Consider the following 26847-nt stretch of genomic DNA (forward strand, 5'->3'; position numbering starts at 1 on the left):
TATTCAAAGAAAAATATTATCCTCATGATACTTATATGAGAACACCTTTGGGGAATAGGCCATCCTATGCGTGGAGGAGCATTTGGAATGCCAAATATCATTTGCAAGAAGGTCTGATTTGGTGAGTTGGAGATGGGAGGTCCATTGGTATCTGGGAGGATAAATGGCTGCCCTCAGCTACAACACATTCAGTTCAATCTCCGGTCCGAACTCTTCAGGGGCAAGCTAAGGTTAGCGAACTCATTGATAGAGATACAAATTGGTGGAATTTTCCACTTGTTGAGGAGATATTTAGTGCAGAAGAAGCTGGCCTAATTTGTGCTATGCCGCCTTGTCCAAGGACTCAAAGTGACTGGAGAGTGTGGGGAGGAAGTAAAAATGGTATGTACACGGTAAGGAGTGGCTATCATCTAGCTAAGGAGTTATGCCAGAGGGAAATGGGGGGGAGTTCTACGGTGACTTCTCGGGCAGTTCTTTGGAAGCGAATATGGAAAATATGTGGGCCAAGGGCAATGAAGATGTTCCTCTGGCAGGCTTGCAATAACATTTTGCCTACGAAGGAGAATTTATATAAGCGCAAAATCACAGAGGATTCATTTTGCCCAATATGTAAGCTAAAGGTAGAGACAGTTGGTCATGTTATTTGGAGCTGTTCTTCTGCAAGAGATGTCTGGCTTGAATGTGATAAAAAGCTGCAAAAAAGCACTAGTGATGAAGATGCGTTTTTAAATATTTTTGAACAATTGTTGGAACGGTTGGATAATAAGGGATTGAATTGGCAGCTTGTGTTGCTAGACAACTTTGGATGTGCAAAAACAAGATGATTTTTGAAGGGATTTTCTTATCACCGCCGGTTCTTCTTCAAAAAGCAAAAGATCAGTTGGGGGAGTTTGTAAAGGCTGACCAAACTTTACGGGCCAAAACAGCACAGAATAGGCAACCTGCACGGGATAAATGGCAAGTACCGGATTTGGGAGCTTTAAAGCTTAATTGGGATACTGCTCTCGATACAAGGAAGAAGAGGATGGGGGTGGGGATAGTGGTACGCAATCATGATGGTGAGGTATTGCTAACGAAATGCATGGTGCAGGACCATATAACTGATCCCACAATTGCAGAAGCGATAGCAGCACGGGCATCAGTTGAACTTGTTAGACAGCTGGGTTTTCAATCTGTCATATTTGAGGGGGATTCCTTGGTGGTGGTTAAAGCACTTAGCAGTGAGGATAGATGCTGGTCTCAATTTGGGATGTTGATAGAAGAAACTAAGATCATTCTTCGAAGTTGTGGGTCATGGGAGGTTTGCCATATTAGGAGAGCTGCGAATGAGGTGGCACATAGAATATCTAAGCTAGCACTTACTCTCAATGAAACACATGTCTGGGAGGAGTCTGTTCCTTTATGTATTAGGGAGATTGTAATGGCTGAAAGGCCTCTTTGAGAATTATTATATATGAGTCTCATAAAAAATTTTTAAAAAAAAAATTTTAAAAAAAAAACAGTGTTAGGGAGGTGGGAATTTAAGGAGGGCTGTAATTACTGGCTGTAGTGTGTTAGGGAGGTGAGAATTTAAGGAGGGCTATAATGACTGGTTGGAGACCAACCTTTAAACCTTTGATCTTGGGTTCCTCAAGCACACACTGATCACCAAGCAAACAAAGATGGTCAGTTGAGAATTAAGTCACTCTTACAAGAAACATGACCCATTTTTTAGAAAAGCCTATTAGACAATATATTAAAGTGATATTGTTTACTTATATTTTATATGAGAATTAAGTCACTCTTCCAAGAAACATGACCGATTTTCTAGAAAATTCTACTGGACAATATATTAAAGTGACATTGTACATCACTTACATTTTATATGATTAATTGAAATTAGGTTTGATAACTATCTCAATTCTCCAATAAATATAAGTCTTTTGTATTGTAAAATTATTAATTAAATAAGAGTATAATGTAGCTTTTAAAATGTTAATATGTAAGCGTAAGTTATAGACTGGATAATGTTAAATCTTTATGTTTATTTTATTTTATTCTACTATTGTTTTATATTTTCATTTGATTATATTTTCTTCCAAATCGTTCATGTTTCAACATTACAAAATGGGGGCTTCAGCCGGTCTGGGGTGGTCCGGCCACCCCCTATGGCAAAGATGGATTGTTAGCCACCCTTTATTTTTTTATAATTTTATTTTTTATTTTTTAATCTTAAATAATATTTTATTATTATTTTTTGCTAGTGGGATAGGTGTTCCATTTGTGGCTAAAAAATCCTAGTAATGAACTGGATATTCTCCAGTCCATTTTGGACTGGAGGAGATCCTATTCCAAAGTAGTTAGGAAGAAATTTCTGTCATTTTAAAAAAAATATTTTTAAGACTCATTTTTTGTCATTCTACTAACTTAGGAACCTAAACATTAATTTTTTTAAAACCCAAAGATATTGCATGACACTTGTCACCTATTGAAGTAGGTTGAAAGAAATTTCATCCAAACTAGTTTTGAAGAAATTTCTATCCTTTAAAATTTAGGTGAATCAATATGATATGGCTCTCTCATAATTGCAGCAAAAATTGTTATAGAAAATTGTAAGAGATCTCAATCAAATATAGATGAGTTAAAAAAAAAAAAAAAAAAAATCCTCAATAGCATATATCACGTTGGTAATAGTTTTCTTAAAAATAAGGAGAAAAATCACTTTAGACCTATAAATTACTGAGCGTTTTAAGAAGACTACACAAATTTTAAAAACTCTTAATTTAACCCCAAAAACTTTTTATTTGATTCAATTGACCCATTTTGTCAAATTCAACTGTTAACTCCTAACGAAAGTCCATAGAAAGACCAAATTATCCTTCAATTTTCATTTTAAAAAAGAAGAAGGAAAAAAATGGGTCCCAAGGTGACCAAACCGTAGGTCACCTTACTACAAGCATTTGGCTCATTAGCATCAAGATTATTAGCGGCGACTACTAAAAGTTGCATTTAATGGTAGTATATAATCTTAGACGCTAAAGAGAAAAAAATTAACATTAGCGTCGACTTTTGTGTCGATGCTAATAAGTCACTGCTAGTCCTTCATAGGTTAGGTTGTAAAACTGAAAACTATTAGCGACTCAACTGTCGCCATTGATAATGGTCAATAGCCATATAAGCACTAGTTGCTACGGACCATTATTAGCGACGACTTGTGAATGTCGTCGCTATTGACCCCTTATTAGCGCCAGCGGCGACACAAATGGGTTGCCTTCATATAAAAATTAAAATTAAAAAGACATCTTAATGACATATTATGAGAGGTTGCTTTTTGGGGTGACGCTACTGACCTTACATATATAATAGAGAAAAATTATTTCTTTTATATTAATTATTAGTTAAGTTATTTATTTTTCTATTTTCTATTCTTATTTTGTATATAAAAATATTTATTTATTTATTTATTTTTCACAATGTCCATAGACGGTAGACCTCAAGAACATTTTGGGTTTTGGTGCTTGCTTGAAACTTTTCCCACCAAAATTTTCAGTAACTCATTTTATACTAATTTTCAACCTAAATTTATCTCTTTTCTCTCGGTTCTCCAAAGCCGAAACAAACAAAGCGACACCTCCCTCCGTCCCTCCGTCCCTCCCACCCATTGTTTAATCTGTCAGTACTTGTGAGTTCTTTCTTCGAATTGTCTGATTATAATTTCACAGGAGATTTCCTACATGATTTTATTGAATCACAGCTCATAAAATGTGATTGATTTGTATTTTTCTGAAATTTATTTATCAGTTTCGTCCATTTCGGTTATAATCCAGTTTTTTGTTTCTGTTAAATTTTTTACGCAAATCACAGAGAAGCATCGCCAAAGAACAAATTAATCGCAGATTAGAATTCATTCAGTATCTGTGAATCTGGTAATTCCATTTCCATTAACTGCTTTGGAGCTTCTCAACGAATGCCGTCTGTATCGCTAAATAAGGTATTTTGGGCTCCTCGTCATCGGTTTTTATGTTTTTTGGGTGTAATATTTTTTTTTGGATTGCATTAGATGGCAATATCCATTTTGTCTTTAAAAGTAAAACATCCATTGAATATTTTTTTTATGCTTAATGATCATAAATGCACTTAATGGGGGCAAGAATTTAATCCCAAGCAATTTGACTACTGCAACTTATTTTTGTCATAAATCTGTTACTTTTCATCTAGTTTGAAAATTTTCCATTTTGCTTCTTATGAGGAAGAACATACATTTCAAAATTAAGACAAAAATATTTTTTAAAAATAAAAAAATAAATAAAAAAATTCCTTGATCCTTTCAACAAAAGTCAGTAAATAATTTAAACATATTGATTTTTAGTGTCTTAAAAAGTAAGTGATGTATAACATTTTACAATTAAAAGGAGATTAGTGTCCAATTCAAAGTAACCAAAACTGTATAATTTTATAAAAACTCAATAAAATTTTTTTATTAAAAAAAAAAAAACACAACATGATTGGTGGCTCTCTTGTTTTAGGGTCAGACTTGACATTCATTTGTACTCTGGTTTTGATAGTTTGCTTGTTTCTTTGCAACTTTCGAATGACGTCGTTTAGTCTCCATATTTTCCTTCCTAAAATCGAAACACATCGTTCCATATATTGGCAATCTGGCACTTTGGGGTGAGGCGAGAGGTGAGAAATTGAGAGAGAGAGAGAGAGAGAGAGAGAGAGATGGACTACAACCTAGTAACGCTGAAGCTGCAGTGCGCTCAGCTAAAGGACACGACGAAAACGCCGCTTAGAACGCCATGACTCTCGGCGGCATCCTCTTCCAACGCGCCTGGTTACAGATTCTCTCTCTCTCTCTCTCTTGTTTTCCCAAAATACCCTTCCCCTTTCCCTCCCATTTGATTATGCGATTCTCTATTCTCAATCAATTTCTGTATCTCAGGGCATTATGGTCTCGGCCCCCGATGAAAACGACGACATAGAAGCGCCATTGCTTCTAGACGACGGCACCGGCATCTTCGAGCTCTCCCTCTCCTCCGCCAACTTTCGTCTTCATATTATAGCATTTCCAAGAAATAGCTGCGAAATTTGATAGTTTTTCTCACCCTCTCTATGTTTCTTTGTACTATAGGGATGTATGTGATGGTTATTGGAGGATACAGTGCAGGTGCAGTTGAGCCTCCAGTGATCAAGGTATGCTCATTGTTGGTTGAAAACAATTGTAATTTGTAGAATAGTGAGAGCAAAATTTTGAACATAATTTTCACATTGCAAATATTTGGGCATTGTGTATTTGATATCAGGTTCCCAAGATTGTTGATCTTTCAACGATCCCGGATCAAGAGGCGATGTGGTATCTTGAAATTATGGAGGCATACAAACTGTTTTACAGCCCCCTAATTGAAGAAGTTGTGTGATTCTGTCAGACCATCTCTCAGAGAGAGTAAGAATTTCAGCAAAGATTGATGCTTTTTGGTCAATCACTAAGAAGTCATCATAAATGAGGATTGTGAAACATTTGGGATATTTCACTTCATTTATAATTTGACATGTAGAATTCTCCTAATACTCAAAGGCCAAAGCTGTGTCAGTTTCCAAGAGTTCTAATACAAATTTAGGTAGAATTTACACTTAAACTGGCTTATAAGGGAAGAGTGTCAAAAAGTTTATATATACATAATTAAGATTAAATTTAACTCATGTGGAACACCAGGATCGGAATCGCTCCCACCATGACTTAACCACAAGTTCGTAATCTCTTCGATCCCATGTTATCAAATGATACATACTTCTAGGTAAAATTTTACCTTTAAAAATTAGCTTATAAGAGAAAGATGTTCAATAGCATATACGCATAGTTAAGATTAAACTTACTCCATGTGAAATACTAGTATCGTAACAAGTTCAAAAGCCAAATAAAGGGATTGCAAAAAAAAAGTCTTTTTATTTTGTATTTTTGGTAATCCCCCATTCTGCCTTTCTAAATTTATAGTCTCTATTACAATGAAACAGCAAACATGACAGACTTAATTCTCACTCATTTCCTTTTCACAATGTTCTAATGTTCTGTGGTTTGGCAACAAGAAAGTGTCAAAAGTGCAGAGTCGATTCAAGGTACAAAAAAAGCTCAAAATGATATTTGCTTTTCAAGCATTCCATCCCCACAACCTAGTGTATTGCATTAAGCAGCCAAATGTTTTGGATAACATGCATGTGGTCGCTTAAAAGATCCACTTGACTTCTACCTGCAAAACTAACAATGTAAAAGTGAGGCCGGGGGCATCGGCCAATCATTATTTTCATGTACGAGGCACAAATTCAATCTCTTGCAATCTTGTCCTGACAGCTAAATTTCGATGTTCCTAGCAGGATTCAGAAAAAAATGTATTCCTCCTTGCAATATTCTTTACAGGAATTTTCTTTGCTGTGATTGCAAGGGGCTATACATCTAAAAAGTAGGACATGGCAATACGAAAAAATTTCATTCCTTGAAGGACTATGCAGCATTAAATCTGTATCAAGGATTAGCACTCATGAATGATGTATTCATAAAATATGTATAAAAATAAGTTTAATTGATGTCATATTGACAAATGAAATGGACAAAGGCAAGTAGCAATGTGTTGGTATCCAGTCATGCCAATAGACGTATCAGAAAACACAGAGTAGCAAGAACATGATCAGGGCTGTAAACTTGCAGAGCTGTTTTCAGATTAGTTTCTCGGATTTTACAGCAAGCAGGCCTCAAGGCAATGAGATATTCAGCCTAAAGTTTAAGTCCTAATTGGTTGGAAACAAAAGAGATAGGATGAATCAACAAATATTGTAATTCAAAGGGTTTTGTTTGACAATTTTTAAGACGGTGCTTTTTGTTTGTAAGTTAAGATGTGATGAAAGGTAAAAGTACTTTTGGGTGTTTTGTATTTTGAGTCGATTGTTATTATTATTATTATTATTATTTGGCTAAAAAGCAAAAAAATTACCCTAAAAATCGTTGCCAAACGAATCTTTTTCATTGCATTGAGAACAGCGAGTTCTATGTTAACTAACTATAAAAGCCCAAAATCAATAAACCACATAGTTGCTAGGGCACCAAGTCCCTCTCGTTCTACTTAAACCTAACAGACTTAAGATCCTTTTTTATTAATAAAAAATGACATATTTTTAAGAAAAGCACACTAAACTTAGCCAATTACAAGAAAATAAAACAGTAGAAGTAAAATCCAATTAGCTGATCAAAATGTAGAATAAAGAAAAGTCCTAAAATAATCCTAACTAAATTTTGATAATAACATAAAAGAAGCTTTAATTTGAAACTAGCTCTAGCAAATCAACCCATTGATCTCTCCCCTTCCTCCTCATTTAAGTTTCATTTCCATTTTAATTGCATGACCAAATGACATAGCATTACTCAAAACTAGGGGATCCATCAGATAGAAAATGAGCTTCATGTGCTGCCCACGGCCACGGGTGCCATGGCACCTTTGTCTTTGTGTTTGTTGGATTTTCCAGTTCACATTAAAATTACATAAAGCTGACATGTAATAATCAAACAAGATAATTATTCAAGTAAAAACTTTGTCAAGGCTCTACGATTGGCAGAAAAAAAAATCAGTATTCAAAGAAATACAAGATGTTGTTCCACTTGAAGCATTGCAACAAATAAGATCGAGTAGAAAGAGAGAAAACCAGCTTACTCAGAATATTTACGACAGCAATCAACCAATCTATTCACATTGACATTATCTTCATTAAGCTCACTTGCCATGTTAGTCACTTCAGCAGAGTCATTTGAAGCAGTCCATTGGGTTAAAATACAGATCATCCTTCTAAGCTGTCACAAAGGTTAAGGGAAACATAATATTGAAAGACAAGGCAATTTAAGCAAGTATAAGCCAAGGCAGTTGATAGAAGAAACCATATGAGCCTAACCAAGGTACTGAAAGTTCCTAGATCCAAATATGTCATTGTCCCTGCAAGGATACAGCTGTTCTTATAGCATTTGATTTTGTGCAATAAGTGGTCAAGCCCTCCTTATGCCCTTTGCTGGAGTCATTTAGTTGATGTTCGAGAAGATCATCTTCAATCAGATCAGATTTGCTTACAAGAACTGAAACATACTGAGAGAGACTTGACTGACTCATCTCATTTTCCTGAACATGAAATAGCAACCTTGCAATGACGCTCCAGAGTGCACTTCGGGCTTCTAGATCATCCGAAGCAAAAGGAAATATTTCAAGCAGCCCCCGTACGAAAGGCAAATCTGGATGGATCTAAAAAGTTGCTTTTCATTCTAATAGAAGATAGAAAAAAAAAAAAAAAAAATAGAAAGTATGCAAAGATGATGGCATTAGGAAAAAATTTGCAGATAAGAAACATCAATAATTTACCGTGTGAAATCTCTGAAGCTAAATCAGATACATCAGAAATAATATTTGCAATCAGTACTGCAGCAGTAACACAAGAGCTGGCAACCTGCAGAAGAGATATCAATCAACTCGAAGAGCCCATTACAAAATATTCACAGGTTCTACCGATGCACAGTTTTCTTATGACGAGGATTTTTTTTTTTTTGGAAACTTCAATTACCCCTCATACTTTCGCGCTTTTTGCAGACACCCCCCTATTGTTCAAAAACTCCCACTTACATGTATCAAAGTTTGAGTTTCGTTCTCTTTGGCCCTTCCGTTAGGATTTTATGTGAAATCCTAACGGAAGGGGTCGCACGTACCGTGCACGTGGGAAAAAATTACTCAAAACCCCGTTTTACCCCGGATACCACCACGTGTACAAACACCCTTAGGGTTTGTTCTAGAAAATCATCAAAACTCCAAAATTTAAAAAGGATTTGGATAGCCGTCTTTGTGAAGAACACATGCCGACGACCACTGATCTTCGTCAATCCACCCAGTGAGTGTAAATCGCGATTCCACCCAGATTTAAATCGCGATTCCACCCAAATAAACGAACTCCAACCCTAAATCGTGATTCCACCCTGATTTAAATCGCAATTCCACCCAGTGCCTGTCTCGTGTAGTTGCGTTGGAAGATTTGTCCGTGACCCGTCTTCTTCGTCACTGCCATCTTTTCTAGGTATAATCCCTTTTGTCAAATGATTTTGGTTGTTTTATTTATAGGTATGCTGAGTCGTCAACCATTGTGGTCCCCTTTGTCCGTATGCCATGTTTCACATTGTGGTCCCCTTTTATTGTCGAATGTTGTCTATTTGTGGGTCATATGGTTTTATTGTCAAAAGTCTGTCAAATAAAAAAAGATTTGTGTACTGGTGGGTTGAGTGTTGTGCAAAAATATACCTAAATTAATAGGTAAATAATTGTACGTTTTACCTGCAAGTGCACAAGGTCAACAGAGTAGTATATGGTGCAAGTACAGGATCGATCCCACGAGGATTGTGATTTTATTTATAATTAATTAAAAATATCAAATTGTCACAGATTTGATATTGAGAAAAAGAAAATAAAAAGATAAATGAAAAAGTAAAGGTAAAGGCAGGGCTATGATATCCACCACTAATTATGTTAAACTAGTATATCAATATGCCAATACTTTGATTAAGTTATGCATATTTAATGTTTCCCAACCTAAGGGTTAAACTCTAACTCCTTAAGCTATTGATTTCCCTAAGCAACAAGTTAGGCATGGGTACATACTCTAACTCTTTTCTTTCCTAAAGAATTTAGCATGGTATATACTAAGTTGTTCTTTAGAAAAGCATATATTCTATGGAAATCGACAAACACACAGGGCCTAGGCATGGTTGTATACTCCCAGTTCCCTATGTTGATTAACCCAAGAATCGCGGTGTGGATTCTTTTGTTACTTAAGTTAAACCCAGGACTCGGCCATCCAAATTGATCTAACTAACAAGTCCATACCACATGCACATGTTGATCAAGCATACACATATGAAGAATTCATGCAAGCAGGTATTAATCAAGTTAAATAGCACAACATGATCATCACAAGGCGCCAATATTAAAATATTAATTTAACATAACTAGGGCTTCAATCTAGCCCTACTTAAGAGTTAATTACTAGACGCTAATAGTTAGTCACTTCAATTTATACAATACTTACAATATCCAATAAATTTCTTTAGTAGTAAGAGCAGACAACTCCAAAGTTCAAAAGATATAGAATAATCAAGAATCAAACATTCAGCAAACTACCAATTATCAAAACATTATCTGGAAAGGGTGAAATTAAACAGCACTTCCAAAAATTACACTTATCCTATATCTATATAATATACCAGTATTTTACGGTTTTCAGCAAGCTAAAATGTACCTCAACTTTGTCAGGGAGTTTGACCATGTCACAAGCCAGTCTAAAAAGTTCCTTATTTGAACAGATTTCTTGAGAATAACCATCTATAGCAGAAAGAGCTTCAATTGCGCGAAGGACTACATCAAGAATTGGGTACCTGAAATTGTATGAAAATGAAGAACAGATGCAGGAAAGAAATTACTATCCAAAAATACAAACATTATAATACTTGCAACTAGTCATCAATGTGTTTGGGACAAGGGGACTGCATATGCCCAGGTACTACTACTCAGGTGCTTAAAAATCTCCAAACACCTCATTAGCCAAAAGAAAAAGAAAAAAGAAAGAAAAAAATCGCTGTAATTTATCTCAATAAAAGCATCAGGAGGCAATATAAACCTCGTATGGCCATAAATTGCAAAGTTGAGTAATTAACAATTTTCTTGGGTTATAAAAATTGTGTAAGATAGATTAGTAACTCCTTCAAAAAAGCTAAATTATCTTTGTAAATAATCATAAAACCATATATTATACAAATACTAAAGCATTAAATATCCGATGTCCACCTACCAGCTACTATAAGAGACTTCACCCTTTTAATTGGATTTTTAAACAAAAATTGCTAAACAAGTACATTTGAAAATTCAGAAATTCAAAACAATAACACATCATATATACTGTACTTGAGTTACCGAATATAGGTTATGTAACATAGTTTTAGGCCATTGATTGTTGGGCACGTGCCAGAAATTCCATGGCCAGCCAACCTTTCAAACATGGGCCCCAGTGATGCATATTGACTAGTCCAGCCCCCACGGCACATTCAAATTATTCACAACAAATGGCCAACTCAGCCAGATCACTTGACTCTCTTTATAGAAATGTAAATAGCAAATTGAACAAAGACACCAAATCTTACTAACAGCAGTTCATATAGGAGCCATTATTTAGTCATGGATCAATAGGCCCCTAGTTATATTCCTTAACAGCAATGAAACACAGGAACAGTAAACAATGGCAAGGAAAACTAGCAAGATACGGTTTGCTTGCTTAGACTCATAAGTTACAGGCAGTGAGCTATACTTAAATCATGTGGACTAAATGTATCGCTGGTATTTGGTGAATAAGATTCATGTAGGACATGACTATTATTTTGTTCTACTAGACTATAAGGTGCTTAATTGCTAAAAGATAGCAAATTACAATAGTAGCAATACTTAAAAGAAATTGCGAATACAATGAGATAATTGCTTGACTAAACCATTGCAAGCTACAAATATATCAGTTGTCATTAAAAAAAAAAAAAAAAAAAAGGAACCTTGATATACCAAATATACATTGTCACCCATTTGAATACAGAGTGAAGTTGTACCTTTCCGGTATTCTTTCACTCATTAATTTGCTCATCTCAAAAGTCAAGAGATTAATCAATAAACTTGGTAATCCTAGCTTCATCAAAGGTCGAAGAAGAACATGCACAACTTTTGGCTGACTTTCAATGACGGCTAACAATAGTCCAACACTCTGTTCAAAAAAGAAAACCTCTTCAGCCAGTGAAAATTAATTTAAAATTCCAGTTGAATTTTTTTTTTTAAGAAGGAAAATTTATTAGAAGCGCAAGGGGGCACAACTCAAAATACACATGAAGTATACAAGAAAAATGCCCAGCAAGATCAGGAACAGGGGGAAAGAGAACAAAAATCTACAAACTTAGAGAGGCCTCAAAAAAAAAAAGCATTAACAGAGATCTACTCAATGAGAGGTTTCAGGAAACAAAGCTGTATATCCAAACTCGTCTTCTCACATTCCTTTCTTTCTAAATGCACAACATTAAACAGGAAAGGATTACATTCCAAATAACATTAAGATCCTTTTGACTAAACCTTCTTTTCCAACACACCAAGAGCTCCACCACCTGTCTCGGCTCCAAACATCCTAAAGACCAAGTTCCACAAGTCTCGCAATATCACAACGAAGAATTCCTGTTGAGTTATTTCTAACTCCTTGAAAAAGCGTGGACTTACCATTGTATGTTTTAGCAATGTTTAGTCCCTAAATCATCAAACCAAAAGCAATGAGAAGGGAGTTATTGATGATTATATGAGGCCCTCAAATATAGAGTTCTGATCAACCCAAAAATTAAGTTTAGAAAGCTAGCTTTTATAACAACCCTAAAGAAGGCTTTTGTAAATTTTTTTTTTTTTTTTTGCTTTTTTTGATAAGTCGGCTTTCATATGTAACATAGCTGAATTTAAATGGTATTTAAAATTCCTTGTGATTTGCAGGTAACATTGTTTTAATCATATCTAATGGGACATGATATGGACTGAAATGCATATATTTCAACAATTATTTAAATTAATTAACTTTAATAAAGACACAAGTGTTCAAAAATGTTAAATTTTTTAACATATAGGAACATATGATAAACGCTGACTGTTTGTATACTCGTATATGCAATTTATTCAGCAATAACCAAAAATAATCACAAAACCAAAACCAAACACCATTATCCCATTTATTCGTGTAAAAAAGCTCTAAATACTTGTGTTCAGTTTAAATGAAACAAAAACTGGTGAACAGGGGAAAAATTAAAGAGTAAATAAAAATAGTCAAGCCAAGAACTCTACAAGTAAAGTGAAACATCAATTATGTAACTTTTTCCAGTTATATAAAAAATGCTTTTAACATTTAAAAAAAGGTAAAAGTTAACCATTTAAAAAATATTATATTTGGGATTTTCCAACATTCTTAAAGTTTCTTTGATTGTGATAGAAGCTTAGTTGAGATGAGTTGTGTTCAGTATCAAAGTTTCTTTTGTCAAGAATCCACTTAACCAGCCAGCCCTCCTACCAAGTTGCTGATTCAAACCTACATTATATAACCTCTGTTAACAAAAGAAAAATACTATAACATCTGATTAAAAAGACAAATAATTCAAATGACAATTATAACCAAAATCTTCCTACAACTATAGTGTTTCTTCCTTCCATTATTTATTCAACCAATCAGCCCTCTTAGGAAGTATCAAGCTTGACCTCCTACAATGAATATGTGGAGAGAATCTTTAAACTCATAGTCGGTGATACCCTTATTGGTGCAATCACTTGGATTTTTGCTTTCTCTGACACTGCTGTTTGAAATATACTTCCTAAGAAATACCACCACAAGCACCCAAAAATAAGAGCTGATCGGGAAAATATAAGGCATTTCCTTGGTTGAAAAATTTTCAACATAGGCACCCTCACACACATTTACCAGAATGTCTCAAAGAAAATAAACCATAGACAATATTTTCTACCTTTTCAATAAGCTGTAGATTTAAGGTATTTTCCACAATCCATAAAATCTGGCATAGAATATGTTCAGACTGCAATGCTTCAGCCCATGTAATACATTCACCACTTTGAAAACCCAAAGTTAACAACCTGTATCAGGAAATATATAGATTTAAGAAAAGCATACAGCATCTGTTTGAGTCTGTCTCAAAACCACTAATGTTAGCGACACAAAACTATAAATGACACGACTAATGCAACATGCAAGAAGAGACTCGGACACTGCCACTTTGCTGTTACAAAATAATGAGTATTCTACTTTAATAGATAAAAAGAAATGTGTATTCTTTCAAAAAGAGGGAAAAAGTGAGAACTGTCATTTCACTATGTATGGTTATTGTTCGCAAATGGACAGAAAGCAGAAACAAAGGTTGATTTGAAAGTTTCTTGCCAGAAGAAACAAGGAATAGCAAGAAAAAAGAAAATTAAGAGCACAATAATCCAGGATAGGCACAATGAGACTTTATGCATGTATGCTACAAGTTACTACTTAATAGGTTAGAAAGAATGAAACACTGGCAGATAGTATAATAATAAAACCAAAATCTGAAAAGTTTTCTCAAATGATTGACAATTGGAATTACGAGCGCAAGAGTATGTATTACCGACAAGCTTCACATAGACATTGAGCATCGTCTAGAAATAATTGTTCCACAATTATCTCAACCAATCCATTTGTAGAGACTATATGTTTCAACAGAACTTCATGGCAGGCAAGGTTTCCTATAATTCCAAGGCTAATCTCCTGGAGCAAGAAAATCAATCAGATCCACAGTAAACAAGTCTCTAAAACCTCCAGGTTAACAACTTTTCCAATTACAGAAAACAAGTTAACAGAGAAGGAATGAACATAAGTTCATCAGGCAAAAAGAATTTTGCAACAAAGTTGAAATGTGGCTCACCTTAACACGCACAGATTGGGAAACTAAAAGGTTTGCTAAAAGTACTTCAAGGACTAGGTTTTGTACCTGCACAAATATCTTACTTAGATTGCAGTACGACAGATTTCATAATCAGATCTCTAGCAATAATAACAAGACAAATCATAGTTCAAAACCTAGTTCAAGGAAAATAAATGATTTTTGGGGTGCTTGCAAAAGAGAAGGGTGGTTGGAGGTGGAAACCTAAAACAATATGATTAATCACGTCTTCTAATAAAGTGGCAATGACTGCTATCTTCATCTCATGATCACAAGCATACCCAAGACTTTAGAGGGGATATGAGGATTGGTGCTAGATTGTACTTCCAACTGGATAGTTCTTTAATCAACTTTTTATTTGAGTTACAATAGCCTCATTATATCCAAAATCCAGAATTAAGGTTGATATGACTTGACATGCAATCAGAATAAAAAAAAAAAAAAAAAGGCAAAAAGCAGCATCGAGATTAATTGTCAATTGAAGGGAAAACTTGAGTACCATGAGCTCTGCATTAGTTTTACTTGCAGAAAGATCCCATAAAATGCAACCATACTCTTCCCAAGCCTCTTCTCCTGATGATATACTAGGCTGATCAGATCTACGACATGACTCTTCATCTTCTCCTTCTTGTCGAGCATGTTGATCATAATCCCCAACAATCTTCATGCTCTCAGAGTTATTATTTGAAAAGTTCAGAATTTCATCTCCAGAGAGAGAAGCTGAACATTCTTCCACATGACCAGTATTTTGTACTTGATTCATGTCAACACGTGCATCAACGCCAAGAGAATCATGGTTATTACTTGCATCAGTTGGTAGAAGTTTCCGTATCAGAGAGATTATATAACTAGGATCAACTGTAGTTGAGATGTCAAACAACTGCACAACAGAAAGAAAAAAAAAAAAAAAATCATTGGTAGACATTGTTGACCAGGTACACGTTATGTTAATGCTCTTAAAATGAATTTATACATTACATACACGTACGTATTTACGCATATATGGGCCGGGGCCGGTGTGGACATGTATTATCAACGCTCTATCATTTGCTTTATAATCAGAGTACGGAAGAAAACTATGGTTATTACCACAATCAAGAGTTCCCAATTTCAGATTTCAGCCAAGTTGAGTGCATATGGGAAAATTTATGCAAGCATATGAGCTTTAATCACAATGTACTTCACATGTATTGTGCCAAAAGTCAGCCAAATCATATTTGAATAAGAACCAGCATATATCTGAGCTGCAAATGGATTTAAAAATGAATATATTTGACAAACAACTGGTACCCACATCATCGAATGCCCTATTTAACCTGTTTATAAATCAATTAGACCTCAAATACAACCAAAAAGAAAGGGCAAAGAACATTGTGAGATTTTCCTAGAATTGGCAAAATTTTCGCTGAACCATCAAACAGAATCGTCACTATCAAATAGCGTGACAAATGAACCACTAAAACCCTATTTACATACACTTAAGGTCCTAAGAGAGAGGGAAGAGAAAAGATAAGAGCTAAACGGAAAAAAGGAACAAAAAAGAAACCAAGTGAAATCAGAGCCGTTGATTGCAACCTCATCAGGCGGAGCAGAAGGGTGATGTGCCGGTGCATCAAGTTGTACTTCCCCTTCTTCTTCTTCTTCTTCTTCTTCTACAAGGTCTGGTTCTAAGTCGAGCGCCATAGCCTTAACTGTGCGGAATACCCACCAGCTTAGCGGAGCTCTTCCTATCCTTTCTCAAATTTCCCGGCTTTCACTACTTCATAGAGCTTTTATATATATAGTACATTTAGAAATAAGGAAAAAAACAAAAAACAAAACAAATAGCCTGGGAATGAAAAACTATTGGAATGAAAGTATGGAGGTTCAGCTCGCCAGGCCCAAAGGACCACCAGCCCAAACACAAACACCGTCCCAAAAGGACTAGTAAGCTCACCAAAACTCAACATTGCATGAAGCACACATCAGGAATGGAAACGTCATATCCAGCAACCATCCTCAACATTGCATGAAGCACACATCAGGAATGGAAACGTCATATCCAGCAACCATCCTCTATGAAATGTCATATCCAGCAACATATCATTTTTATAGATTAGCCTAAAAAGGAAATTAGGTTAAAGGAAATTCCATCAACCTAATTTAGAAGAAAATTCTGTCCAATATAAAATTAAATTATCAAAATTATTTAAAAAAATTAGGTTAATTTTTTTATTAAAAAAAAAAATCAAGTGAGATTGGTAACAAACATAAATGATTCCAAATAAACCATAAACAATCCAATCCTCTATGTCTTGGGCAAAAACCAAAAAAAATTGCCGCACAAGTACCAAAATAGAGGGCGCGGCGTGGACATGACCATGTTGAAACCCTTCAACATTAGGGGATGCTTTCCTTGTTAGTTTACCTATTAATAGCCCTACGCTTTTTTCTTCTTGGTCTTTTGCTCACTATATTTATGATATTAGTTTAACTCTTTATTCCTTTCAAATTTGGAATGTTTTAAAAGTGTTTTGATGTGTCAATTTTAGAGCACTGCTTTAGTTCAATGGGCCGCTTTCAATCGTGTTTTTGGAAGCATTCCTACATGATCTCCAATTTTCTCTTCCATTCGGATCAGAAATGGAAAAGATTCCCCCATGTAACATTTTTCCTTATTCAATTAAAAAAAAAAAAAAAACCCTTCAACATTAACCAAACCCTCAATGCAAGAGATGCGTGCGAACAACTGAATAAGGGTATAACTTTCGAGATACCCTTTAACCTTACCTCAACCCCAGGTAGGTAACAACAATAGCAATCACCGGAGAGGTGGTTAAGCGAGAGACGGCATTGTCAAAATAAAATCTAAAACAAAATACAACAAAAAAACAAAGGAAAAAAACATAAAAGCAAAGCCATGGACAGAGAGAAGAGAAGCGAGAAGGTAAAGGCTAAGCCATTCCTTCCTCCCCATAAAAGCCACACATGGCGGTGAAAAATTTCGCTGTGGAGACAGCTAGAATTAGGGTTTGGTGAGAGTTTTTATCTCTAAAAAAAATAGAGAGAGAGAGAGAAGAGGCTAAAAATTTAGCATTAAAATATTTTTGGTGCCTTTTCTTTTTCTCCAATAAGAGCAAAGACTATCATTTAGACTAATGCTACAGACCCATTTTTTATCCCGCTCACATATCACTAATCCATTCATATATCATTTGGCTAATGTGACGGTACCCATCAATTTTTTGAATAAACCTTTATTAAAAGAATAAAAAATCAAAAGATTAATGGGCACCGCCACATTGGCTAAATAGTATGAAAGATGAGTATTTAATTACTCTATGATTTAATCTTAGAGAAATGCAAGAAACTCCAAATTTGATGAGTAAAAAAAAAAACAAACAAACATTTCTCAATAGCATATATCATGTTGGTAATAGTTTTCTTAAAAATAAGGGAAAATTTCACTTTAAAACTTTGAATTACTGTGCGTTTTGAGAAGATCCCGCAAATTTAAAAAAACTCTCAATTTAACCCCATGAACTTTCAATTTGATCCAATTAACCCCCTCCGTTAGATTCAACCATTAACCCCTAACGAAAGTCCCTAAAAGGACCAAATTACCCTTCAACTTTCATTTTAAAAAAGAAAGAAGGAAAAATGGGTCCTAAGGTGACCCAACCGTAGGTCACCTCACTACAAGCATTTGGCTTATTAGCGTCCAAATTATTAGCGGTGACTACTAAAAGTCGTAGCTGATGGTAGTATATTAGCGGTGACTCAAAAGTCACCACTAATTTTAGACGCTAAAGAGAAAAAAAATTAATATTAGCGTTGACATTTGTGTCGACACTAATAAGTCGCTTGATGCAAGAGAAAATTCACAAAACTGTTATTTTAATTATGCATGTGTGTTTTAATTTTTCTTTTTAATAAGGACTAGGTTTTTCCTTTTCCATTAGGATTATATTTTCCTTTTTTAGTAAGGATTGAGTTTTTCCTTTCCTATTAGGATCTGTTTTCTTTTACCAATTAGGATTTGTTTTCTTTTTTCAATTTTGTTTGCTTTTCCTTTTCCTTGTTAATTTAGGAGGTGCCTAGCCTGTATAAAGGCATCTAATCTTTGTTATTTTTCAATTTAGTTTATATTATCAATTAAATTCAAGTCTTTCAGAATTATTTCTCAGTTTGCTTATTTGGGGATAATTAGAGACTTTCTCTTCCCTATTTGTTATTTGTTCATTTTCCTGAATTCGCTTTTTAATTCTTAGTTTCTGCAGCTATTATACGCTGTCAGAACAATCTTAGTTCTATTCGACGTCATCGCTACTAGTCTTTCGCAAGTTGGTTTGTAAAACTATAAACCATTAGCAGTGACTCAATTGTCGCCGCTACTCAGGAGTCAATAATGGCGACAATAAGGGTCAATAGTAGTGCATATATAGCTATTGACCATTATCAATGACGACATTTAAATGTCACCACTGATAATGGTCAATAGCCATAGATGCATTGCTATTGACCCTTATTAACGATGACTTGTGAATGTCGCCGTTATTGACCCGTTATTATAATGACATATTATGAGAGATAGCTTTTTGGGAAGACACTATTGACCTTACATATATAATAGAGAAAAATAGTTAACTTATTTATTTTTCTATTTTCTATTCTTATTTTGTATAAAAAAATAAATATTTATTTATTTACTTTTCACAACTAGTTGGGAAGGGGCGTAGAAGGCACATGCTTAATTTTTGGTGTTTGATAATGGTAGATATATCCTTATGTTTGATAATAATATTTGTTTATCGTTATGAAATATTTCTTGAAAATTCAACACCACCTATAAAATTATTTATAACATGAATCTTTGCATAATATAATTTAAATTTTCACTCAAGTTAACCGATAACATAATTACAAGAGAACTAATGATAATGTTTTGAACATACCATCACTAACATAAAAGGTAGAGGTGAGTATCCTCAAATCCAACGGCTAACTCAAAAATTAAAATAATAATAATAATAATAATAACTTTTAGACACCTAAAATATAAGAAACCAAGTCAATAAGTTGATTAGCTCACCCATACTTAATCAAGAGGCTAGAAACCATACTTAATTGGCTAAGTGACAGAAACCAATCATCTTTATTATCAGTATTCTCCCTTAAAGTTCGAAAAGTAGTGAAGATTACAATATTGTATTTCTAAATGATGACGAGCTGAAAGTACAAACTTCAATTGTAACAATGTGTAAATGCCGATTTTTCTTTCTTTCTTAATAATGATTTATTTCTCATAGGTATAAATGACAGTTAAGCTTAACACCATCACATAATACTATCAAACTGTTTGACCATAGTTTTCAAACTTATAAATATATACAAATTCTCTAGATCCACTTCATTAATAATAAAAACAAAGAATATGCCAAAAAAAAAACAAATGACACAAGGGAGCCAAAATCCATAGAGAACGTAATCTAACAAATAGAATTCACATTAAAACCATGATTTTCATATTAAATTACAGTTTTGGGGGACAAATGGAACAAAGAGAAAGATGAGCAATCATCTCCTTGTAGTCGCATTCATCTCTGTGTCAGCTGAACAATGTTACCCAGACAAGCACTTTCCCATGTGTTGAGGACTGCAAACAAAAGAATTGCCGCATTTACCAACTGATATAAAACAATTATAAACAATGCAAATGATAAGTAGACAAAAGAAAGTAACTCTGCAAGGTAAAAATGCTAAACCTCAAAAAACCAAGAACTCTTGGAACTCTGACTTTCCCTTGTACAATCCACAGATAAGTTGAAAGAGGTGTCTAAAAAATAAATTCTATGGACTTCGACAGACAATAACAAGACATATCAACCTACAAACACCATCAAAAGATATAATATACATTGAATTTCCCAACACAATAACGCTTGGCATGATTAAACCAAAAGTAAATTAACCAGCCTATGGGTGAGGATACAGCCGTCATCAAAAAGTAAATAAATAAAGGATACATTCCACTACTTCAGGATTTCCATCTGATATCACTACCTCTGAATGCCTCGGTGATGGTTGCAACTTGCAATAACTAAACCAGCTAATCCATAACGCGATCCAAGCGCAATAACTCTTTTATACCTGGAAAAATTAGGGGAAAATGCATATAAATTTGATAGAAATAATACAGATAAATTTTCTAAGGAAGTGCAAGCAACTGATAGAAAATGTACAGAGATTCAGCAGTCACCTATATAAATAACATTTGACACAAAACTCTATTCATTACAAACCTGAACATGTCTGCCTGTGATAAGCAAAAGTAAGCAAGTACATCTTCTGAAGGCCAATGACCTATGCAAGAAATGTTAAAACTACAAGAAAAAGACCAAAAAAAGTAAAGGCCAGGAGTATCAGTGGATATCAAACGACCAAAATCTTTGTTAGCGTATAAAACACCAAATCATGTGGAGTTAAACAAAAATCCAGGAAAATTTTCATGGTCAAAATTTGTACATTCCTAAGGTTCGGTTTGCCTTGATGGAATGTCATTCCTTGAGAAACTCTTATGCAACAAAATTGTTGAGAGCAAAGTTGATTGTTTTATTTGTTTTACTTTCTTTTAATCTCAAATAAAAGAAGAATAAAAGAAGAGAAAAATAAGCACCTATCAGATCTCAACCCCCTGTCTAGCAAAATGCATGTTCGGAATTTAAGAGCTTGAAACACTGTAGCAATTGAAGGTTAATGTTGAGAGAGAGAGAGAGAGATAATTGGATAAGTAATATTTAGGTTAGGTCAAGGTCAGCCGCTGGTTGCAATTGAAGGCCATTTATTGCATGGTTTAGATTAAAAAAAAAAAAAAAAGAAGGGCAAATTGTGTTTACAAAAAGCATAAGAAATCAAAGTAAATTGGCCCCTCTCAATGAGCCAATCCCTTCTCATTGGCCAATTTTTTAACTGAAAGGCTCTCACAGCACCCTACTTCGCACAAGTTCAAGTATAACATAGCACCAAGCAGCAGGCCAAGTGGACAACCAAGGTTAAAAAAATAGCATGTTGGGCAAAAAAGACAAACTGAGTTCACAAAAAACATAAGAAATCAAAGTATATTGGCCCTCTCACATGAGCCAATCCCTTCCCATTGGTCAAATTAAAAGGAAAAGAAAAAAAAAATCAACCAAAAGGCTCTCACAACATAGAAAAATGAGCAAAACCTGGAAAAAGATTGAACAAAACCCAAAAAAGAAAAAGACAACAGGAAAGAAAACCCAACACAGTTCTACCACATTAATGCCTACAATAGAGAACTAATCCAAGAAGCAGAATAGAGCACACAAGTACCTGTGAGCATGAACATCGGGAATTGAGGAAGTGAGTTCAGAGATTTTTCAGGGGTATTATGGTCACTGGACGTTGCTTTACTTCACTAACTTGTGTTGGTTATGGTTTTTCCAGTGGGATCTGCTTCAAAATTTGGCAAACATGAGAAAGGGCAAAAATTTCAATTTGTACCCAAAGTTAAGATACTGTTTGGGTAGTTTAACAATTAAATCAGTGCAACTTAGGAATTTGCTGCCCATTTTGACCTTCAGAGAAAACAAAACATAACATAACAAAAAAACAAATATTAGAGTCTGCATGTCATTGGAGTTAAGAAGCAGAGAAAACAAAATCGAAACGCATTTGCACACAAATATGACCATCACCCCCAAAAGAAAAAGAAGGAAAAAAATTAATACAGTCATGTAGATAACCTAACATTTAATGTTAAAGAAACGGAAAACAGAAATGGAGAAAAACATGTTGGGGCTTACCGTGGGTGACTGCAGAAGAGCAGAGAAGAGCCGAATAGATAATGAGAATACAGGAATTGAACACTCTCTGTCTCGCCCTCCTCTTTCCTGCCCTTTCTCCTCTCAAAACAAAATGGCTCACGTACTTCGAGTCTCCGACTGAAGAGGATGGACAATAACCCATCAATAGATTTTAGAAGAAAGAATTACAATCCAAGAGAAAAATATGCCTTACAGTGGAGAGACTTTGTGATGAACAGCTGCTTCTCTCTTCAGCAATAGCAAAAGGATGGGAAAAGTACACGCACTGAAGCTACCATGCGACTGCCTCGCCCATATACACACTCTTAATCTATTTTATAAAGTCTCTTCCATAAGGAGGGAAGTTTGATTTGACAAGAGTACAGAGATGGTTATTGTTTCAACATCAAAGCCCGAGTCCCCAAATTTGGGACATTGCAGGCCCACTGCAATGTTCTTATTTGGAGATTCGGCCTTCGATGGCAGAAACAATAACCATAGTGCCCATCACCCACAAATAGCCCAAGAAACACAAGAAGAACGGATGCCAAGAAAGACGTGGATGTTGCAGGCGATGGCAATGACTGGGGTAGGTACTTGCGTTTGAGGATTAGTATTGATTTACATAAACCACTGGAACGTGGTCGAGCTCTCATCTTGGGGGGAAAATCCATTTGGGTATCTTTTCAGTATGAGAAGCTTCCCTTGTTCTGTTTCCATTGCGGCAGGATTTTACATGGTCCCAAAGGGTGTACAAAAAAATCTAATCAACGACAAAAGGCGCCAGATGAAGAGAAGAACTGGGGGGTTCGGTTACGGGCGGAGGATCCACGAAAGAAAGGCGGTGGGGACACTAATGGTGGGTTTGCTCCGGGGGCTGGTTTGCACAGCGACGGGGCACGTTATTGGCCGGTATACAAGGACATATCCGGTAAATCAGGGAACAATAGCAAACAGAGTCCTAGCTGCGAGGAAGTGGGTAGCGTAGAATCAGAAAATGGTCAGTCGGGGTATGCGCAAGATTTGGGGGATCATGTCTCTGGATTCTTGCAGGAGAAGTTAAAGGGAGTTTGTACGGAAATTTTGGAAGGTGGGGAGATGGTGGGTGGAATGCAAGAAAGCATTTCCCTATTTCTTATGATGGGGGAGCCATGCAGTTGGAAAGTGCAAAAGGAGGGGTGGGCCACGTGTTTAAAAAAACTGATGGGTGTGTCATGCAATTGGAAGGTGCAAAGAGAAGGGTTTGCCAAGTGGATAATAATTCTAACGGGTGTGTCAAGAAGGTGGATGTTGCTACAGATGGGGTTTGCCACATAAATAAAAATATTAAGAATTATATAGAGTCCAAACAGCTGGAAAAAATGGGTCCACATGATGTGGGTCCAATGAAGGGGAAGGTGATCACGAATATATATGGTGTAGAGAAATCTTTGGTTGTTGAGGAAAATGCAGGACTGCGACTGATGGATGTTGAGACTGTAAGTGGGGGATACAAGAGGGAGTGGGCATGAGAAAAATTTGAAATCCTGGAAGCGGAGAGCAAGTAAGGATGGGAGAGATGGGCAAAAGGTAGTGGGTTGTAATATACCTTCTCAGAAAAGGAAGGCAAATCAGCAAAGTGTTGGAACATTGGGCACTAACCAACGGAAAAAGAAGTGTAGTGGTAAAAGACTGGTGGAGCAGGCAGAATCTATAATGGCGGAGGCTGTGGTGCAGCCCCGCCAATCCCAATGAGCCTCTTGAGCTGGAACTGCCGAGGGCTTGGGAACCTTCGGACAGTTCGGGACCTTTGCCAAATGGTAAAGGAAAAGCAGCCAAGCTTTTTGTTTCTCATGGAGACAATAAGCAATCACAAACGGATGGAAAGACTGAGGGTAAGAATGGGTTATGCGGGTTTATTTGTTGTTGATCCGATAGGGAGAAGTGGAGGTTTAGCACTCTTGTGAAAGGAAGTCGACGAATTGGAGATACAAAATTACTCTCGTCGACACATAAATGCCATTGTAAAGCTGGGTGATGCAAGCTCTCCTTGGAAGCTCACTGGTTTTTATGGTAATCCGGATAATTCGAAGCGGATGGAATCTTTGGCTTTGTTAAAACATCTTCGATTTTTCTCCCCTCTACCATGGCTTTGTGTTGGTGATTATAATGAGATAACACATCAGGTGGAAAAATCTAGGGATTCAAGGCGTCGGGAGGGGCAAATGGAGCCATTCAGACAAGCTCTTGAAGAATGTTTTTTAAGGGGGGACTTGGGTTTTATGGGACCTAGGTTCACGTGGTCTAATAAGCAACAAGGTGGCTCTTGTATACAAGCACAGCTTGATAGGGCATTGGCAAATACTGAATGGTGTGGGATGTATAATGAGGTGGGAGTTCAAGTCCTAGCTGCCCGATCTTCTGACCATAATCCAATTTTTGTCACCTTCAATATGCATGCCGAGAGACATAGGCGTGGTAAAGGTGGATTTAAGTTTGAGGCTAGCTGGTTGCAAGATATGGAATGTGGAAAAATTATTGAGGAGGCTTGGGAGAAGTAGGATAGTGTTGAAGGGGCTATGAGGATAGTACAAGGTAACCTCCAACGATGTCAAACAAAGCTGAAGTGGTGGAGTAGGAAAAAATTTGGTAATGCCGAGAAAGTGGTAAAGGAAAAAACCTAAAGAACTTGCTGTTTTGCAACATAGGGGAGAGGGGGAGAATCATTTGGTCATTAAGCAATTACAAGGAGAGATTGAAACACTGCTGGAGCATGAAGACACAAGATGGAAGCAACGCGCTAAGCAAAGCTGGTATCAAAACGGGGATAGGAATACTCCCTTCTTTCATGCATGGGCAAGTCATAGAAGGAGAGTGAATCACATCAAGAGGGTGACAGATGAAGATGGGCTGGAATGGGTGAAAGCACAGAATATTGGTAGAGCTTTTGTTAATTTTTATGAGAAGCTTTTCACTACAGAAGGTGCGGTTGGAATTGATGGGTGTTTAGAAGGGTTGCCACAAAGAGTGACGGCTGAAATGAATTCTTGGTTGCTCCGACCATTTGTGACAGCGGAGATTGACACATCTCCTGGTCAAATGCACCCTCTTAAATCCCCTGGGCCTGATGGATTTGCAGCATGTTTTTACCAACAATCTTGGAGTACAGTGAGAGATGAGGTATGTAAAGCAACTCTTGATTTTTTGAATGGTGGTAATTTTGTTGCTGACATTAATGCTACAAATATTGATTTGATACCTAAGAAAAAGAAGCCCACTCGTTTAACGGAATTCCGTCCAATTAGCCTCTGTAATGTGTCTTATAAGATTATTGCTAAGGTGTTAGCTAATAGACTCAAGAAGGTGTTGGTAGAGATTATATCACCCAATCAAAGTGCATTCATACCCGGAAGATTAATAACTGACAATGTGCTTATTGCTTTTGAGGCACTACATACTATGGATACTAGATTGACAAGTAATCAGGGGTATATGGCCTTAAAATTGGATATAAGTAAGGCGTATGATAGGGTGGAGTGGGATTTCTTAGAAGCAGTTATGAAACAGATTGGGTTTGCAAAACGGTGGGTTCATTTGATTATGACATGTGTACGCACAGTCACGTACTCAGTTTTAGTTAATAGACAGCCATATGGGAAGATTGTCCCCATAAGAGGCTTGAGACAAGGGGATCCACTATCACCATATTTCTTCATACTTTGTGCGGAAGGTTTTAGTACGGCACTTCATCGAGCAGAAAGAGAGAAAGGAATAACAGGCCTCCCCATTACTCGAGGTGGAACATGGTTAAATCACCTCTTTTTTGTAGATGACAGTCTTCTCTTCTGCAAAGCTTTTATTCCTGAATGGATCCAAATCCAACAAGTTTTGGAAGTATATGAAAGGGCTTCAGGGCAAAAGCTTAATAAAGATAAGACTTCATTATTTTTCAGCCGCAATACCAAAGAGGAAACAAAGTGTCATATCTCACATGTAGCAGGGGCGAACTATACTCAACAGTATGAAAAGTATCTAGGGCTGCCAGCTCTCATTGGAAGGTCGCGCATAAGTGCTTTCACAGGAATAAAAGGCCGAATTTGGGATAAAATGCACGGATGGAAGGAAAATTTTTTGTCTCAAGCAGGGAAAGAGGTGTTGTTGAAGGCAGTGGTTCAGGCCATTCCTACATACACAATGAGTGTATTCCAATTACCTAAAACACTTTGCAAAGACATCAACTCTATGATATCTAAGTTTTGGTGGGGCCACAAAGATAATGACCACAAAGTGGCTTGGATGAGTTGGGAGCGAATGGGAAGAGCAAAGGAGCAGGGTGGCTTGGGATATCGTGATCTAGAAAGTTTCAATATGGCACTGTTGGCGAAGCATGGATGGCGACTTTGCAACAACCAGAGTCTCTAGTGGCAAGGATATTCAAAGAAAAATATTATCCTCATGATACTTATATGAGAACACCTTTGGGGAATAGGCCATCCTATGCGTGGAGGAGCATTTGGAATGCCAAATATCATTTGCAAG

The 26847-nt window shown here is 36.1% G+C and overlaps 3 protein-coding genes and 1 long non-coding RNA gene across 6 annotated transcripts; 2 read left to right on the top strand and 2 right to left on the bottom strand.

Annotated features, from left to right (window-relative positions):
- Positions 1-820: 820 nt before the first annotated feature.
- On the top strand, positions 821-1441 carry LOC132162825 (uncharacterized). Its single transcript, XM_059573046.1, has one exon. It carries the CDS (start codon positions 821-823, stop codon positions 1439-1441), a length of 621 nt encoding a protein of 206 aa, XP_059429029.1.
- Positions 1442-4701: 3260 nt separating this feature from the next.
- On the top strand, positions 4702-5396 carry LOC132162826 (uncharacterized). Its single transcript, XM_059573047.1, is given in 5 exon segments — positions 4702-4753; positions 4756-4817; positions 4919-5043; positions 5106-5172; positions 5283-5396. Coding segments are annotated over 5 exon segments (420 nt in total).
- Positions 5397-5900: 504 nt separating this feature from the next.
- LOC132164075 (uncharacterized) lies at positions 5901-16541 on the bottom strand. Of its 2 annotated transcripts, XM_059574488.1 has the most exons (12): positions 16461-16541; positions 16100-16293; positions 15024-15404; positions 14507-14572; positions 14210-14349; positions 13568-13694; positions 11639-11790; positions 10288-10423; positions 8370-8454; positions 7965-8242; positions 7677-7813; positions 5901-6232 (listed from the first exon to the last, which is right to left on the bottom strand). In XM_059574488.1, the coding sequence occupies exons 2-12, from the start codon at positions 16205-16207 to the stop codon at positions 6148-6150; spliced, it is 1695 nt and encodes a 564-aa protein (XP_059430471.1). In that variant the 5' UTR covers positions 16208-16293; positions 16461-16541; the 3' UTR covers positions 5901-6147. The 2 variants fall into 2 exon arrangements, with proteins under 2 accessions (XP_059430471.1, XP_059430472.1); XM_059574489.1 differs by lacking the exon at positions 16461-16541 and having other exon boundaries at positions 6134-6224; positions 16100-16409.
- Positions 16542-19975: 3434 nt separating this feature from the next.
- LOC132164502 (uncharacterized) lies at positions 19976-22723 on the bottom strand. 2 transcript variants are annotated; one of them, XR_009438386.1, is made up of 6 exons: positions 22544-22723; positions 22330-22467; positions 21857-21976; positions 20806-20866; positions 20269-20653; positions 19976-20159 (listed from the first exon to the last, which is right to left on the bottom strand). It is a non-coding gene; the product is annotated as an uncharacterized LOC132164502 (long non-coding RNA). The 2 variants fall into 2 exon arrangements; XR_009438385.1 differs by having other exon boundaries at positions 19976-20653; positions 22544-22712.
- Between the last annotated feature and the right edge of the window lie 4124 nt (positions 22724-26847).

Source organism: Corylus avellana, chromosome ca10, assembly GCF_901000735.1.
Source record: "Corylus avellana chromosome ca10, CavTom2PMs-1.0".
Classification (NCBI taxonomy): Eukaryota; Viridiplantae; Streptophyta; class Magnoliopsida; order Fagales; family Betulaceae; genus Corylus; species Corylus avellana.